At 42.2% G+C, this 16162-nt stretch overlaps 1 protein-coding gene across 4 annotated transcripts in view; it reads left to right on the top strand.

Moving 5' to 3' along the window:
- The window catches only part of TARBP1 (tRNA guanosine 2 -O-methyltransferase TARBP1), a 113953-nt gene that overhangs the window by 39956 nt on the left and 57835 nt on the right, over nucleotides 1-16162 (top strand). For all 4 annotated transcript variants that reach the window (XM_075596792.1, XM_075596793.1, XM_075596794.1 and 1 more), the window contains exons 11-18: nucleotides 766-862; nucleotides 1437-1624; nucleotides 2729-2823; nucleotides 4389-4550; nucleotides 5205-5392; nucleotides 9769-10030; nucleotides 10115-10303; nucleotides 14202-14398. In XM_075596792.1, coding sequence (XP_075452907.1) covers nucleotides 766-862; nucleotides 1437-1624; nucleotides 2729-2823; nucleotides 4389-4550; nucleotides 5205-5392; nucleotides 9769-10030; nucleotides 10115-10303; nucleotides 14202-14398 — 1378 coding nt within the window. The remainder of the gene's footprint in view (nucleotides 1-765; nucleotides 863-1436; nucleotides 1625-2728; nucleotides 2824-4388; nucleotides 4551-5204; nucleotides 5393-9768; nucleotides 10031-10114; nucleotides 10304-14201; nucleotides 14399-16162) is intronic.

Here is a 16162-nt window from a genome sequence, read left to right as displayed (position 1 = left end):
TTTTTTTCCGCCTCTGCTTGAGATTCGGTTATGTTTTTGTTTATATGAACAGTATTTGGGTGAACTTATTTTTAGTTTTACATTCTACATATTCGTATAAAGTACAGTCACGTTTTTTAAATATACAGAATTCACATGTAAAGATTACTTGCCGCATTATAGCTTGCTTTTGTCATATATCTAGGAAAATATCCTTTATAGTGTTTATTTTGAGTCTCCTTTTTTGACTAAATAGTTCCCTTTTGTGTGTTCTCGATTTTTATTTTTATTTAATTAACTTTTATTTGCCCTAACCACCTCACTGACTTCAATTTTCTTTCCGTAAAATATGTAGTCACATTTAATCCTGAATTTGCCAGCTTCTTAGCATAATCTCTTGTACTAAAATGTAAATTGTCAAATGCTCTCCTTATTTTATATAAGAGATTATCATACATCCTGCAAAACAATTCACTCAATCATAGCCATGTATAATCTAGGTTCAACATTCCCATGTTTGTTTAGTCCTAATACATTTTAGTAACAGTGAATTCTTAGAGCTGTGATTGTTGACCTAAGTCTTATAAGACCTTACCAGTGTGGTGTTAAATATAATGTAATTATGTCACATAGGCGCATAGATTTTTCAACATACAGTACCTAGAAATGTATTCTAATCATGCGCTTGTAACTTGTTAAAGTTATGATTGGATTACAAGGATACCACCTAGATTTGCAAGCTTAGTATTGATAAATGCAAATGGATTTATTTTTATACGTACATAGGAGAAAATGCACTTATGCCGGACTGGCTTGATTCCCGACTTGTTGCTACAATGATTCTATTGGCTGCTGATATAGAACTCATGAGGCATACGAATATGTAAGTGCAGAAGGTAACATAGTATATGTATTTATTGACTAATTTTAGGTAAGCGTAAACAAATTTATTCAAATCTTGGTGATTAATATTTGTCTGCATGTTAAATACTCCCCATTTTCATCTTTCCCTTTCCTCTTTGACTGAGTGAGGGAAAGATAGGTACATACTGTAAATCTAATTAGGTCACTGGAGAAACCGCTCTGAATGTCGGCACTGTCAATCAAAATGTTTACATTTTCAAAAGGGATTTCAAACACTCGTCTTAAGTTGGCATGTGCGAAACTCTAGCAAACTATTTCCTGTCCCTGATTAGATCACTTTGGGCCTAAGGGAGACTGTACTTTTTAAGCAAAACACCTGACACATTACTTTCTATATGCTTTAATTAATTGCTTGTGTTGCCTTCTTGTCATTTTAAAATATTTGCATAAACTCTTGCTGAGTAAGAAAAATATCTTCTAGATACAGTATCCCAAGAAATAGCAGCTACTGTACATAAAAATGCAGGAATGGATTGGTTGCAAACTCTAAGGTATTCATTAGATGTACTCATTGTCTCTTTTTTTACATACAGTACAGTGTACAGTGACAAAGCCGTAGCAGAGCTGACAGAACTAAGTTGTTTTTTGAATCCTCTTCTGGATGTCCTGTCAAAGCTTAGTACTAATGCATATATGCCAACTCTGAAAACAGATAAGAGTTTACAGTTACTCTTGAAACTGCTGCAGACATTCTCATCAAAACCGGCTGCAAATGATTCAGGTTAGAGATTTATTTAGTAATTAATTTTAGGTTCAACAAAAAGTCAATCAATATTTGCCAATGCTACTTTTTTTTAATCTCGATCCCGGTTATACCGCGGTCTCATTCTGTGGCCCCCGAGCACCGCGTTATAACTGGGTTCAGCTGTATTCTGTATTGTAGTGTTGAATCACTGAATGTTTGTTAACTATAAATGATCATAGGAAAAACTGGTTATCTTTAATCCCCATCTCCTCAAATAAATAGTTCTTAAAATCGATCAATCTTTTGGGGGATATAATGAAGACGTGGCACTAAAGAAAGCGAGGAACCCACTAAATTATATTTAGCATAGCTTTAGAAGGCTTTTATTGGGAGAGAAGATGTGCGGGTGAGAAAAACGTATTTTCAAGAGACGGGCATAGTGGAGAAGGAAAATCAGTCAGACTGAGGTTTGGTGAGGCAGGGAACAGATGGAGGATTTAGACAAGAGGGCAATGATTAGATATTGGGATTCACACATCATTCCCACATAGTCCAATAACTACACATTACCAGCATAAATGTATATTGAGGACCTTCCTAAAGAAGTGACCCGTGTAGATCAACACTGGAACTGATGTGAACATGGATTTAAAAAAAAAAAGTATATTTATCCCCTTTGCTACCTGATGAGATGCAATGGGTTGCTGATCCTTCTGGCAGTTAAAGAGTTAATTATGTGTGCCTTTCATATGTAGTTCTTGTGCTATGAAATTTGCCTGTAGCACCACTGTGTCTTTTAGGATACTTTTTTATGCAATAGAATAAGCCCTTGACGAACGTTAACCAAACAATATGCTATACTTAACTGTTCTAAGTGCATTGATGTGTTTAATTACTTGGTCAAAATCTGGTGCGGGTGGGATTAGCCAACGAGAGGGTTTAAAATCGCCGGCATAAGCACTTTTTGCCCTTTCAACCAATACATAAAAAAAAGGTGTTGATATGTCCGTACTTCTCATTTACACAATTTTAACAAGTGAAATAACAACAATTGTACGTGTGTATATATTTCTATTCCCTGTACCTTGTGAGTTTTATTCTGCATATAAAACAAATGTAAATCTATTTTATTATTTATAGATGAGCTATTGGTTTCTCTCTGGAATTTAATTATGACTACGGCAACAAACGCTTTGGCATTTATTGTACGAAGGTTAAGTGGGGAGCTAAAAACTGTAAGTATGTGAACTAAAGAGTGTTTGCTTGTTTACGCAAATTTTTGTTTTTTCCTAACTGGTCCAGAATATTAATTTTTTCTTATGGAAAATCACTAGACTTTTCCTATTAACATTTTTTTGTGATCCAAATTTGTAAATGCTGTTGGTTTATCACAATTCGAAGCGAATCTGCTTGGCTATAGCCAAAAGCAGCATGTATTGTATATTCCTTAATGAGTGTTATTGTGCTTTTTTGCAGTGAGGCTAATTCACTGCAAGTAATCAATTAAACTTACAAAACCACTAAACCTATCTGTAGTCTGCTGTGATATTTTTTAATGGACCAGCATTAGATTTTCATGGATGAAAATGTACAGTAGTGTACATAAAAAAGAAATTTGTGTGACGATTTAAAAGTCTGGACTATATGTGCAAACTGCATTTCACCATGTTTTGGTTCAGTGAAAAAGTGTGCAACAAATTAACTTAATACTAAGAGTCAGTGGGCTTTGTATGTTTAATTAATTTCAACTACAAGTACATTTATTTTCATTTCAATTACAGTACCTTCGATTTTGAAATTCAATGAAACGTTCAAAAATAAATATACTTGATAAATTATAACAAATCTTAGAACTAGAGACACTAGTTAGAATAGTAGAAAGCTTTGCCTTCATTTTTAAACTCCAGTAGTTGTTAAAAAATAGGACTGCACATTTAAAGCAGACTGGTCCATTTTAGAGTATAGAAAACTAAACGTTGCCACAAATTTAGCACCTTGCTAAAGTCATAAATAGTTTACAAACATAAAAATTAGTTGGTATGAGAAATGAATTGCCTAAATACACTCTGCTTTACAGCCCACCGCGGGTGTTGGGAGCAGAGTAACTTAAACATGCCCACAGTGTCACTAGCCAACAAAGTAATCTCGTCTAAACCTACTGTACTAATATACTTCATTCACAGCTAATACCGATTTCCTAAAATGGCAATGTGCGTCATTTGAATGAAGTACTGGATTAATAGTTATCAGATTTTCCCAGTAATAAAACTCCATTGCCTAGTGACATTTAACCTTATACAAAAAAACCTTGCATTTGTGATAACCTTTAGATGACCTTTATGAATCTGGAAGAATCATATAGACTGAATTCTATTGAGTCTCAGTAATTGGTACCAGTGAGGATGTAGCCCACTGATACATGGAACATAAAGATATTAATCATATTTTTGTACTTATTTAAAGGCGCAGCAAATGCTAGCCGGATAAAGCAGGTTCAAAACTGCTGTAAGCATAAAAATGTTGTATTAAATGTAATCTTTCTCCCCAAGGAACATTGTAATTTAGGTCAGTTTTTACGCAGGTTCCCGTTTTATAAACCTTTATGTGCTATATTCAAACTGTTTGATTAATTAGTGGTACTACTGTTCAATACCCCTGAAACCCTTTAGCTGTGTATTGCTTATTCTAAAAAGAAACGCCGCTTTCATTGACATTCATTGTTGTAAATCCCCTAGTGAAAATGTGAAAAAAGTAGCAATTTAAGGTCAGATTTAATTGCTCTTTTGTTTAATCATTTCAGATTTCAGATATGGACCGCTGCGATTTATACCTTGCGATATTGTCAGAGTTTGTAAGATTATCCTTGACGTTTGGCTGGAAAAGAAGTCCATCAATATGGAGTTTCACATATTACATAACGAGTGCCGCAATCCAGAATCTCCAGCACAGCAATGACAATCAGGTATTTTTGCCCTCATTTCAATATGCGCTTGTCTCCATATATATATTTCTCAAATATGCAATTATTAAAGTGCTTTAAATAAACAATAAAATTGAGCTCCAGTGGCATAAGACAGATTGGTAAATAATGGGCCTTTAAAACAAGATGTATTTCTCAATTCAAAACATATTGTTAAACAGGTGAAAAAATATATATTTAAAACTGTGTAGAAAGTAAACTTTTTCTCTTGATAAATTGTATATGTACAATCTGGAATAAATATTGCCTCCCAGTGGAAAAGTTACATAGTTACATAGTAGATGAGGTTGAAAAAAGACTTCCGTCCATCAAGTTCAACCTATGCTAAATTTAGACAACAGATACAGACAACAGATACTTTATCCTATATCTATACTTATATAAGTGTAGAGCTACTGTATTTCTTGTACATATGTTACATGCATTTATATTTACTAAGCTGTTTCTCATTTAGGATTGGGAAACTGGATTGGGTGAGCAAGTTTAATATTGTTTCTGTTAATCCATACCATTGGTGTTCAAATGATATTTAGATCCACGAGGAATAACTACTTTAGGAGGGAGTACCTTATGACATCGCTCTTTATAACCACAGTCATAGTGAAAGATGTTGACCCAAATGATTTATTTCACTAGGATCCAAAACTTGGTGATCAAATCCAAAAAGTCGTCCACATGGCTTCTCTGGCTTCAGTGTGCAGCTTAACGTCCTGCGCTCATGACCTGCAACTTGAGTCCCACGATTATGAAATTGCACTTTCTAAATACCTGTCATCTGCTCGTCTCAACATAACGCTTTTGAAACCTACTAGCAGCGACGAAAGGTACTGTATGTGTGCAAAAACGAATTGAAAAATAAATTCTATTCGTTTTTAAAATGATGAAGTATTGTGACATTACAGCTGAGGGATCTCATATTTGCTGTGCTACTATTTGTTGAAATGTGCCCCGCAAATTGTTTGATTTAGAGAAGCACTCATAAGATATACCATTTTTAAACAGTATGAAATTATTTTATATTTACAATAAGATACAGTGTATCCTGAGTGCTGCAGAATACAAAGTTAAGGGAAGTAATGACTGCTTGAGAGATTGCTTTAATGCAAGCAGGAGGTTAGAAAAGCGGTGTTCCATGTATAAAATAAAAAGGAGTTAACAGCATAGCCTGAGCGGTACAGTACTGTACAGGTACTGCCAAAGAGATCACATAGAACGTATATATATATATATTTTTGAATTTGATCTATTTATCCTTTTAATATGTGCATCAATACATTCCACACAATGATGAGTGAATTCTTTGTATATCTGGGATATAAGGCCTTGTGTGCTTGTGTCTGCCAAACATAGTTTCTCAAACTTTGTTACGGGGCTTGAAGGGTGAGCTTTGCTGTAAAATGCCCTAAATTGAAGATACCGAAAAAATTCTGGGTTGGGAATATCCTTTTCTGCTCTAATTTGTTCAAATGATTTGATACTCCCACCTGGGCCTTGATCCCTTAGTCTTGAGATGCTTGACCTCATTTCCCTGTGAGCACCACCCTTCACTTACTGTTTGGCCAAATGTATCCCTCTTCGTGTTGAGCAGGGTTTCTTTTTATGGTTCACATAACCGTAAGTCTCTGTATATAGGTCAGGGATAAAATTAGAATGATTGAGAATAGGGGGTCATTACTGAGTTCTTGGATGTTAGAGTGGATTTATATTTTGTAGCGTCCCAGATCTTTAGCGAGTTACGCATTGTGGGTAAAATATAATCAATTCTTTCTCTGGTTTTACAGAGGAGCCAGATTAGATGATTTAAATCCACTGGATGATTTACTGAGTTTTCTATTGAGATTCATCTTTTGAGACTCGGATCCGAGTGCCACTGAATGAATTGGCTAAGGTGGGCTGCTTTATAGTAAGACAGCAGGCATGGCATTCATAGGCCACCCGTCGTATTTGGCCTTACCAGAATCTTTTTGTTTACTCTTGTTTTTTTTGTAGTTCCATATAAACTTGGCGATTAACAATTGGATAGAAAGTATATCCTTTTTTACAATTGATATTGGTAATGTTTGAAAGAGGTACAGAATACGAGGACGCAGATTCATCTTTATACATTGTATTTTGCCAATCCAAGAAATATTAGAACCCAATCAAATTCTGATTTCATCTCTAAAAGTTTTGCATAATTTAGAGTAATTTACTTGGTAGAGTGTGTTTTGAAATTATTTGTAATATTTACTCTCAGATATTTAATACATTTTGGTGGCCATTTAAAGTCGAAATTAATTGCTATCAGTTTCTCTGTCTCCTTTGTGAGGTTAATGTTCAGTGCCTCGGATTTTGAATTATTGCTTTTAAAACCTAATATTTTGTTAAAGGTTGAGAGTGTGTCAAACAGGTTCGGGAGGGATGTCAGTGGTTTAGTCAGTAAATTTCTTTTATGGGACAGTGTCCCAAATCTTTGTTTTACTGCAAACCACACAGACTTCAATTTGGATGTCTGCAAAACGTAATCCTGTCACACAGCTTATTTAACCATTACAACAAACGTGTATTGAAAGCCCATTGAGGGGACCGCTCCTTTAATTATTGTCAATATTAATAACACAAAAAGATAGAATCAGAATGTAAAAAGACTTTTGTGCAGTTCAACAGAAGACATCGACATTGACATCGACTTTGAATGTATTGCTAATGCATTGTACATCTACAAGTACAGGTGGTCTCCGGTATCCGCCGGTCCGCTTTTCGTTGAGCGCCTTACCCGATGCCGCATAATGCAGTCCGATGGATGCATTATCCGACGTCGGAACCGCTTATCGTTCACTGACTTGAAATCCAACAGTCCGTTATCCAACGGCGGTTTGCGGGACATTCCGGCGGATAAGCGAGGACCAACTGTAATCTGGGAGGAGTGGCTCAGTGAGTAAAGACACTGCCTGGCACTGAGTGTGAAGCAGGGGAGCCTGGTTCATTTCCTGGTGTTGGTTCCTTGTGACCTTGGGCAAGTCACTTTATCTCACGTGCCTCAGACACCAAAAACATAGATTGTAAGCTCCACGGGGCAGGAACCTGTGCCTGAAAAATGTCTCTGTAAAGCTCTACGTAAAACTAGCAGCGCTATACAAGAACATGCTATTATTATTATTAACCTACCGATGGCTGTTTGGAATCATTTACAAACTGCATACGTGGGAATAGTTTGCTCAGCTTGACATTTACAACATGTTCAGAGCTGATATTATTATTATTATTTTTTTAAATAGCTTATAACAATAAATGTAAAATGAGTGGGTAACACCACACAAGGAAATGAATAAAAATATATAATGGCACTTTTGATATGTTGTGTTGTATTGTATGTCTTTATTTATATAGCGCCATTAATGTACATAGCGCTTCACAGTAGTAATACATGTGATAATCAAATAAATAACAGATAATATAAACAGGTCATGGGAATAAGTGCATCAGACATAAAAGTAACATTAAGGAAAAAGAGTCCCTACTCCGAGGAGCTTACAGTCTAATCGTTAGGTAGCGAGAGCGTACAGAGACAGTAGGAGGGGATTTTGGTAAGTGCGTCTGCAGGGGGCCAAGCTTTATGTATCATGTGTCCAGTATAATCCACAGTGCTATTCATATGCTTCTTTAAGCAAGTGTGTCTTAAGTTGGGTCTTAAAGGTGGATAGAGAGGGTGCTAGTCGGGTATTGAGGGGAAGGGCATTCCAGAGGTGCGGAGCAGTAAGTGAGAAAGGTTTAAGGCGGGAGAGGGCTTTAGATACAAAGGGGGTAGAAAGAAGACATCCTTGAGAGGAACGCAAGAGTCGGGATGGTGCATAACGAGAAATTAGGTGCATAACGAGAAATTAGGGCTGAGATGTAAGGAGGGGCAGAAGAATGTAAAGCTTTAAAAGTGAGGAGGAGAATTGAGTGTGTGATACGGGATTTGATCGGAAGCCAGGAGAGGGATTTCATGAGGGGAGACGCGGAGACAGATTTAGGAAAGAGTAGAGGGATTCTGGCAGCAGCGTTTAGGATAGATTGTAGGGGAGACAGGTGAGAGGCAGGAAGGCTGGACAGCAGGAGGTTACAGTAATCAAGACGGGAGAGAATGAGGGCCTGAGTCAGAGTTTTAGCAGTCGAACAACAGAGGAAACGGGCATATCTTTGTTATATTGCGGAGGAAAAAGCAACAGGTTTTAGAAACGTTCTGAATGTGAGAGGAGAATGTGAGAGATGCGTCGAGTGTGACCCCTAAGCAGCGTGTTTGGGCTACTGGGTGAATGATCGTACTTTCAACAGTAATGTGGAAGGAGGGAATAGGGCCAGGTTTGGGAGGAAGTATGAGGAGCTCTGTTTTTGCCATGTTGAGTTTAAGGCGGCGGAGGGCCATCCAGGATGATATAGCAGAGAGAAATTCAGAAACTTTGGTTTGTACAGCAGGTGTAAGGTCGGGTGTTGAAAAGTAAATTTGTGTGTCGTCAGCATAGAGGTGATATTTAAACCCAAGAGATGTTATTAGGTCCCCTAGAGAGAGTGTGTACAGAGAAAAGAGAAGAGGTCCCAGGACAGAGCCCTGGGGTACGCCACAGAGAGATCAATAGAGGAGGAGGAGGTGTTAGCAGAAGAGACACTGAAAGTATGATGGGAGAGGTAAGAGGAGATCCAGGATAGAGCTTTGTTCCGAATACCAAGAGTATGGAGAATGTGAAGGAGAAGGGGTGGTCCACGGTGTCAAATGTGGCAGAGAGGTCGAGTAATATGAGCAGAGTGTAATGACCTGTGTCTTAAGCAGCATGGAGGTCATCCGTTATTTTAGTGAGGGCTGTTTCCGTGGAGTGAGCAGTGCGGAAGCCAGATTGTAGAGGGTCTAGGAGAGAATAGGTGTTGAGAAAATGGAGCAAGCGAGAGAATACAAGACGTTCAAGGAGTTTGGAGGCAAAAGGCAGGAGGGAGACAGGTCGATAGTTAGAAAGACAGGTAGGGTCAAGCTTGCTATTTTTGAGTAATGGTATAACTGTTGCATGTTTGAAGGAGGATGGGAAGGTACCAGAGTAGAGGGAGGCGTTAAAAATGTGTGTGAGGGTAGGGATTATAGTAGGACCAAGAGGTTTTAGGAGATGGGAGGGAATGGGGTCAAGAGAGCAAGTGGTAGATGTTCTATCCAGAAGTACATCTGAACTTTAAAAGTGTAATTTCTTTTCAGTTTGCTGGAAGAAACCGCATCTTCTCAGGGATGGGGTAAAATAGTTGCTCGTTACCTACATGATCAGTGGGTCTGCTTGCATTTTGTTCTACACAAATATCAGGACAACATACCCACATCAGACGCTGAAAATCTGGAATCATCTCGGCTGGTTTTCCAGAGGCCAGGAGAAATGTTGCAGTCAGCACTCGATACTCTCTCCATTATTCCCGCTGATCAGGCCCTGCCTGTGTTTCGCTGTATGAAGCTCCTTGTACCTAAGGTAATGAGAAGAGATGCCAACATAGGAACTCCCAAGGGAAAAAGTGACTCCTTAGTAACGTTTTCTTTTTCCCTCCTCTCACAGATTCTGCGCTCCTCAGAAGCTTTGTGTGTAGAGTCTATAAACGTCGCTTGGAAAATTGTTTCCTCTTTGTGCAACACGCAGTTGGTATTCTGGGCAAATTTAAAAGCCTTTGTTGAATTTGTGTTTAGTAGTAAAGTCCTTTCAGGTGCTGCCTCCACCAAGGGCCAAGCTTATGAAAGAATAAAAGAGGTATGGTTTTACATATATGGAAATCTACTTTACTATCTGTAAAATTAGATTGCATTAAAAGTTATTTACGCATGGCTCACAACCTCTTCAGGTAATCATATATAGTCAAAGATATTAGTAAGGTCAAATGTTACAGTATTTATAGGGTAACCAGATTTACAAAAGTAAAAACCGGGACACATTAAAAAAAAATATTTATAAAACAAATGACATCACAAACTGCGCTTTATGTCTCTCCGCCGCTCTCTGTCCCCCCTTCTTAGGCTTAGTCCCCGCTGGCGCTGAGGGCGCTCATGCTTGGAGAGCGCTCCAAGCAAGAGCGCCGGGTGTCCTGCATGTACGCTCGCGTGGGGGAGCGAGTGGCATTGCGGGTAGTTGAGCGCGCGGGTAAGTATAGGTTTTTTGTTTACTTAAGCACCGAGCGCGGGTGAACGTGTGTGCCCGCGCACGAGCGCCGCAAGCACACAGCGTGAGCAGGGACTTACATATAGCTATATATGTAAGTAACCGCCGCCCGCTCAGCGCTAGCGGGGACGCAGCCTTACACACACCCATTCTCTCTCCCTCCATTGTTGTTCCCCCCATCAGTCCATTCTCGTTCCACCCTTCCCATTCTGTCTCTCTCCCCATTTTTTCTCTCTCCCCCATTCTGTGTGTGACTCTGTCTCTCTCTCTCTCTCCCCCCATTCTCTGTGTCTCTCTCTCCCCCATTCTCTGTGTCTCTCCCACCATCTGTGTGTGCATCTCTGTCCCCCATTCTTTCTGTGTGTGTCTCTCCCCCATTCTCTGTGTGTGCGTCTCTCTCCCCCATTCTCTGTGTGTGCGTCTCTCTCCCCCATTCTCTGTGTGTGTGTCTCTCTCCCCCATTCTCTGTCTCTCTCTCCCCCATTCTCTGTCTCTCTCTCCCCCATTCTCTGTGTCTCTCTCTCCCCCATTCTCTGTGTCTTTCTCTCCCCTATTCTCTGTGTCTCGCTCTTCCCCATTCTCTGTGTGTGCATCTCTCTCCCCCATTCTCTGTGTGCGTCTCTCTCCCCCATTCTCTGTGTGCGTCTCTCTCCCCCATTCTCTGTGTGTGCGTCTCTCCCCCATTCTCTGTGTGCGTCTCTCTCCCCCATTCTCTGTGTGCGTCTCTCTCCCCCATTCTCTGTGTGCGTCTCTCTCCCCCATTCTCTGTGTGTGTCTCTCCCCCATTCTCTGTGTGTGTCTCTCCCCCATTCTCTGTGTGTGCGTCTCTCTCCCCCATTCTCTGTGTCTCTCTCTCCCCTATTCTGTGTGTCTCACTCTTCCCCATTCTCTCTCTATCTCTCCCCCCATTCTCTGTGTCTCTCTCTCCCCCATTCTCTGTGTCTCTCTCTCCCCCATTCTGTGTGTCTCTCTCTCCCCCATTCTCTGTCTCTCTCTCTCCCCCATTCTCTGTATGTGTGCGTCTCTCTCCCCATTCTCTGTGTATGCGTCTCTCTCCCCCATTCTCTGTGTGTGCGTGTCTCTCCCCCATTCTCTGTGTGTGCGCGTCTCTCCCCCATTCTCTGTGTGTGCGTGTCTCTCCCCCATTCTCTGTGTGTGTGCGTCTCTCCCCCATTCTCTGTGTGTGCGTCTCTCCCCCATTCTCTTTGTGTGCGTCTCTCCCCCCATTCTCTGTTTGCTGCCTCTCTCCTCCCCCCATGCTCCCTCTCTCCTCCCACCATGCTGCCTCTCTCCTCCCCCCCCCCCATGCTGCCTCTCCTCCCCCCCCCATGCTGCCTCTCTCCTCCCCCCCATGCTGCCTCTCTCCTCCCCCCCATGCTTCCTCTCTTCTCCCGCCCATGCTTCCTCTCTTCTCCCCCCAAGCTGCCTCTCTTCTTCCCCCCCATGCTGCCTCTCTTCTCCCCCCCATGCTGCCTCTATCTTCCCCCAATGCTGCCTCTCTCCTCCCCCCATGCTGCCTCTCTCCTCCCCCCATGCTGCCTTTCTCCTCCCCCCCATGCTGCCTCTCTCCTCCCCCCCCATGCTGCCTTTCTCCTCCCCCCATGCTGCCTCTCTCAACCCCCCCCCCATGCTGCCTCTCTCCTCCCCCCCATGCTGCCTCTCTCCTTCCCCCCCATGCTGCCTCTCTCCTTCCCTCATTCTGCCTTTCTTTTCCCCCCCATGCTGCCTCTCTCCTTCCCCCCCATGCTGCCTCTCTCCTTCCCCCCCATGCTGCCTCTCTCCTTCCCCCCCATGCTCTTCCCCCATGCTGCCTTTCTCCTCCCCCCCCATGCTGCCTCTCTCCTCCCCCCCCCATGCTGCCTCTCTCCTCCCCCCCATGCTGCCTCTCTCCTCCCCCCCATGCTGCCTCTCTCCTCCCCCCATGCTCCCTCTCTCCTCCCCCCCATGCTGCCTCTCTCCTTCCCCCCCCATGCTGCCTCTCTCCTTCCCCCCCCATGCTGCCTCTCTCCTTCCCCCCCCCATGCTGCCTCTCTCCTTCCCCCCCATGCTGCCTCTCTTCTTCCCCCCCATGCTGCCTCTCTTCTCCCCCCCATGCTGCCTCTATCTTCCCCCAATGCTGCCTCTCTCCTCCCCCCATGCTGCCTCTCTCCTCCCCCCATGCTGCCTTTCTCCTCCCCCCCATGCTGCCTCTCTCCTCCCCCCCCATGCTGCCTTTCTCCTCCCCCCATGCTGCCTCTCTCAACCCCCCCCCCCATGCTGCCTCTCTCCTCCCCCCCATGCTGCCTCTCTCCTTCCCCCCCATGCTGCCTCTCTCCTTCCCTCATTCTGCCTTTCTTTTCCCCCCCATGCTGCCTCTCTCCTTCCCCCCCATGCTGCCTCTCTCCTTCCCCCCCATGCTGCCTCTCTCCTTCCCCCCCATGCTCTTCCCCCATGCTGCCTTTCTCCTCCCCCCCCATGCTGCCTCTCTCCTCCCCCCCCCATGCTGCCTCTCTCCTCCCCCCCATGCTGCCTCTCTCCTCCCCCCCATGCTGCCTCTCTCCTCCCCCCATGCTCCCTCTCTCCTCCCCCCCATGCTGCCTCTCTCCTTCCCCCCCCATGCTGCCTCTCTCCTTCCCCCCCCCATGCTGCCTCTCTCCTTCCCCCCCCCATGCTGCCTCTCTCCTTCCCCCCCCCATGCTGCCTCTCTCCTTCCCCCCCATGCTGCCTCTCTCCTTCCCCCCCATGCTGCCTCTCTCCTTCCCCCCCCCCCATGTCTCTCTCTCTCCTTCCTCCCCCATGTCTCTCTCCCCTTCTCATGCTGCCTCTCCCCTTCTCATGCTGCCTCTCTCTCTCCCCCATGCTGCATCTCGTGTGTGTCTGTTCTGGTCCCTACCTGCCTCTGTGGAACATTGGGGGGGGCAGCCATCTTGAGCCCTGGCAGCAGACACCGAAGCTCCCAGTGTCTCACTGCTGGGGCTCCTCTGCCTCTAACCCCGCCCCCACCCTCTGCAGCTACAGTCAGACTTGCCTCTGCTCTGTTCCTGCATTCTCTGCTCTCTGCTGCCCTCCCTGCTCTGATGGCCAAAACCGGAACAGCCACAAAAAAAGGGACATTTTAAAGAATGCGGGGCAGCCAGGACAGGCATTAAAAAACCGGGACTGTCCCGGCTAAACCGGGACAACTGGTCACCCTAAGTATTTATTGATCTAATATATTTTCATTGCTACACAAAGGCTTTATGGTTTACCATTTAGGTTTAAGTAGATTTTTTGCCAGCAAGCTGTATAAAGGTTTGCGTTTGTGTTTCCATTTCTTGTTTTGGAGGGTCTGTTGGTCTGTGACTGCTATCATTACAATGACAATAACATGGTTATGTAGACGTTCACTTTTTAGTTTCTGCATTTTGGTATTGGATTACAAAAATGGCAAAACCATTTTAGGGTAAACCAGTAATTACTGGCCAGTGAGATGCACCAATACTTTTCACATTTCATGATTTCCTTTTGATTTCAGATCATACACCAAATAGTTGATATGTCCAGCACAAAGACCGGAGTTTTTAATGTGGTAATAGCGCATTGCTGCCAATCATGGATAGCTCAGCCTGAAACAACTATCACTACGGACTACCCATTCCTAAATGCAAAGCATTACATTGAGATGCTCACAGAGGCATGTTTGTTGGGGACTGTGTTCAGACGTGATCAAAGGTAAAGACGGAGTGTACACTTTTCGTATTTGAATAATGATTATTGCAGTATTGTAGCGTAAGAAGTGTCTTGAGTTAAATCAGTCAACAAATGTATTTCTTCTAGAAAAAATAAAATGTATTGATCTTTTACCAATGTTAGCCATGAGCCTGCCCCTGGTAGTTTGTTGCTGCTATTGTGGTAAGCACCTGAACCAGTGATCTTATAAAGATGTGTGAATTATGTACATTTGGAGAGACTGGAAACAAGGGCCGGTAAATGACAGATGAGGTTTAATACAGGTAAAGGTAAGGTTATGCACTTGGGAAACCAGAATAAACAGGCAATTTACAAATTAAATGGGGATAAATTAGGAGAAGCCTTGATGAAGAAGGATTTAGGAGTGCTTGTAGACAGCAGGCTTGGCAATAGTGACCAAAGTCATGCAGTAGCTGCAAAGGCAAACAAGATCTTATCTTGCATTAAATAAGCAATGAATGGAAGGGAAGTAAACATAATTATGCCCCTTTATAAAGTATTAGTAAGACCACACCTTAAATATGGATGGATACAATTTTGGACGCCACTCCATAGAAAATCCTTTGTGGAACTAGAGAGAGTGCAGAGAAGAGCCACCAAATTAATAAAGGGGACGGATAATCTGATTTATGAGAGGCTAGCTAAATTAGATTATTTTACATTAGAAAAGAGGCGTCTAAGAGAGATATGATAATTATATACAAATATATTCGGGGCCAATACATGGAGCTTTCAAAAGAACTATTCATCCCAAGGACAGTACAAACAACAGGGTTATCCCTTAAGGTTTGAGGAAAGGAGATTTCACCAGCAACAAAGGAAAGGGTTCTTTACAGTAAGGGCAGTTAAAATGTGGAATTCATTACCCATGGAGACTGTGATGGCAGATACAATAGATATCTTCAAAAAAAGGTTGGACATCTTTTTAGAAAGGAAAGGTATACAGGGATATACCAAATAAGTAAACATGGGAAGGATGTTGATCCAGGGAGTGACCTGATTGCCAATTCTTGGAGTCAGGAAGGAATTTATTTTTCCCCTTATGAGATATCATTGGATGATTTGTCACTATGGTTTTTTGTTTGCCTTCCTCTGGATTAATATACTGTAAGTACAAATATAGGATAAAGTATCTGTCGTCTAAATTTAGCATAGGTTGAATTTGATGGACATATGTCTTTTTTCAACCTCATCTACTATGTAACTATGTAATGCAAATTTTTAAGTGGCCGTCTCAGACTCTTTAACACAAAAAGGGCATTATTTTTCCTTTGAATAAATTATGACTTCTGTCTCCGAGGTACATATAGTACCTAATAATCTTTAACTACCTCTAAAAATCAATAGAAAAAGAAAGTTGATGAGTCAGGGCTGTCATCTCATCCGCATTAGTACAGTCTTCTTGTTCAGGCTACTTTTGGGAGTGTATTGGAGCACTCATCACAAAGTGCAGCATTATTATTTTTAGTGGCAAAGAGTTTGTCCTTTGAGTTACATAATTTAGGTGATAAGCTCTTCAGGGCTGGGACTCCCTTTCCTAATGTTTACGTTATGTTTGGAGCACTTATTACTATTATTTATTCCCATTATGTATTTTGGTATCTACAGTATCACTGCTGTGGAGCGCTACAAATATGGATGGCGCTATACAAATAAAGGGGTATATACAGTGGAAGATATTTTTGTCCTTCAATTGCTATAGTATTACAAAGATCACGTCTTCCTACCCTCTCACCCACACCTTCT

The sequence above is a fragment of the Ascaphus truei genome, chromosome 4, assembly GCF_040206685.1.
Source record: "Ascaphus truei isolate aAscTru1 chromosome 4, aAscTru1.hap1, whole genome shotgun sequence".
NCBI classification, from domain to species: Eukaryota; Metazoa; Chordata; class Amphibia; order Anura; family Ascaphidae; genus Ascaphus; species Ascaphus truei.
The sequence above is the reverse complement of the archived record's forward strand: the minus strand, read 5'-3'. Positions and strand labels throughout refer to the sequence as shown.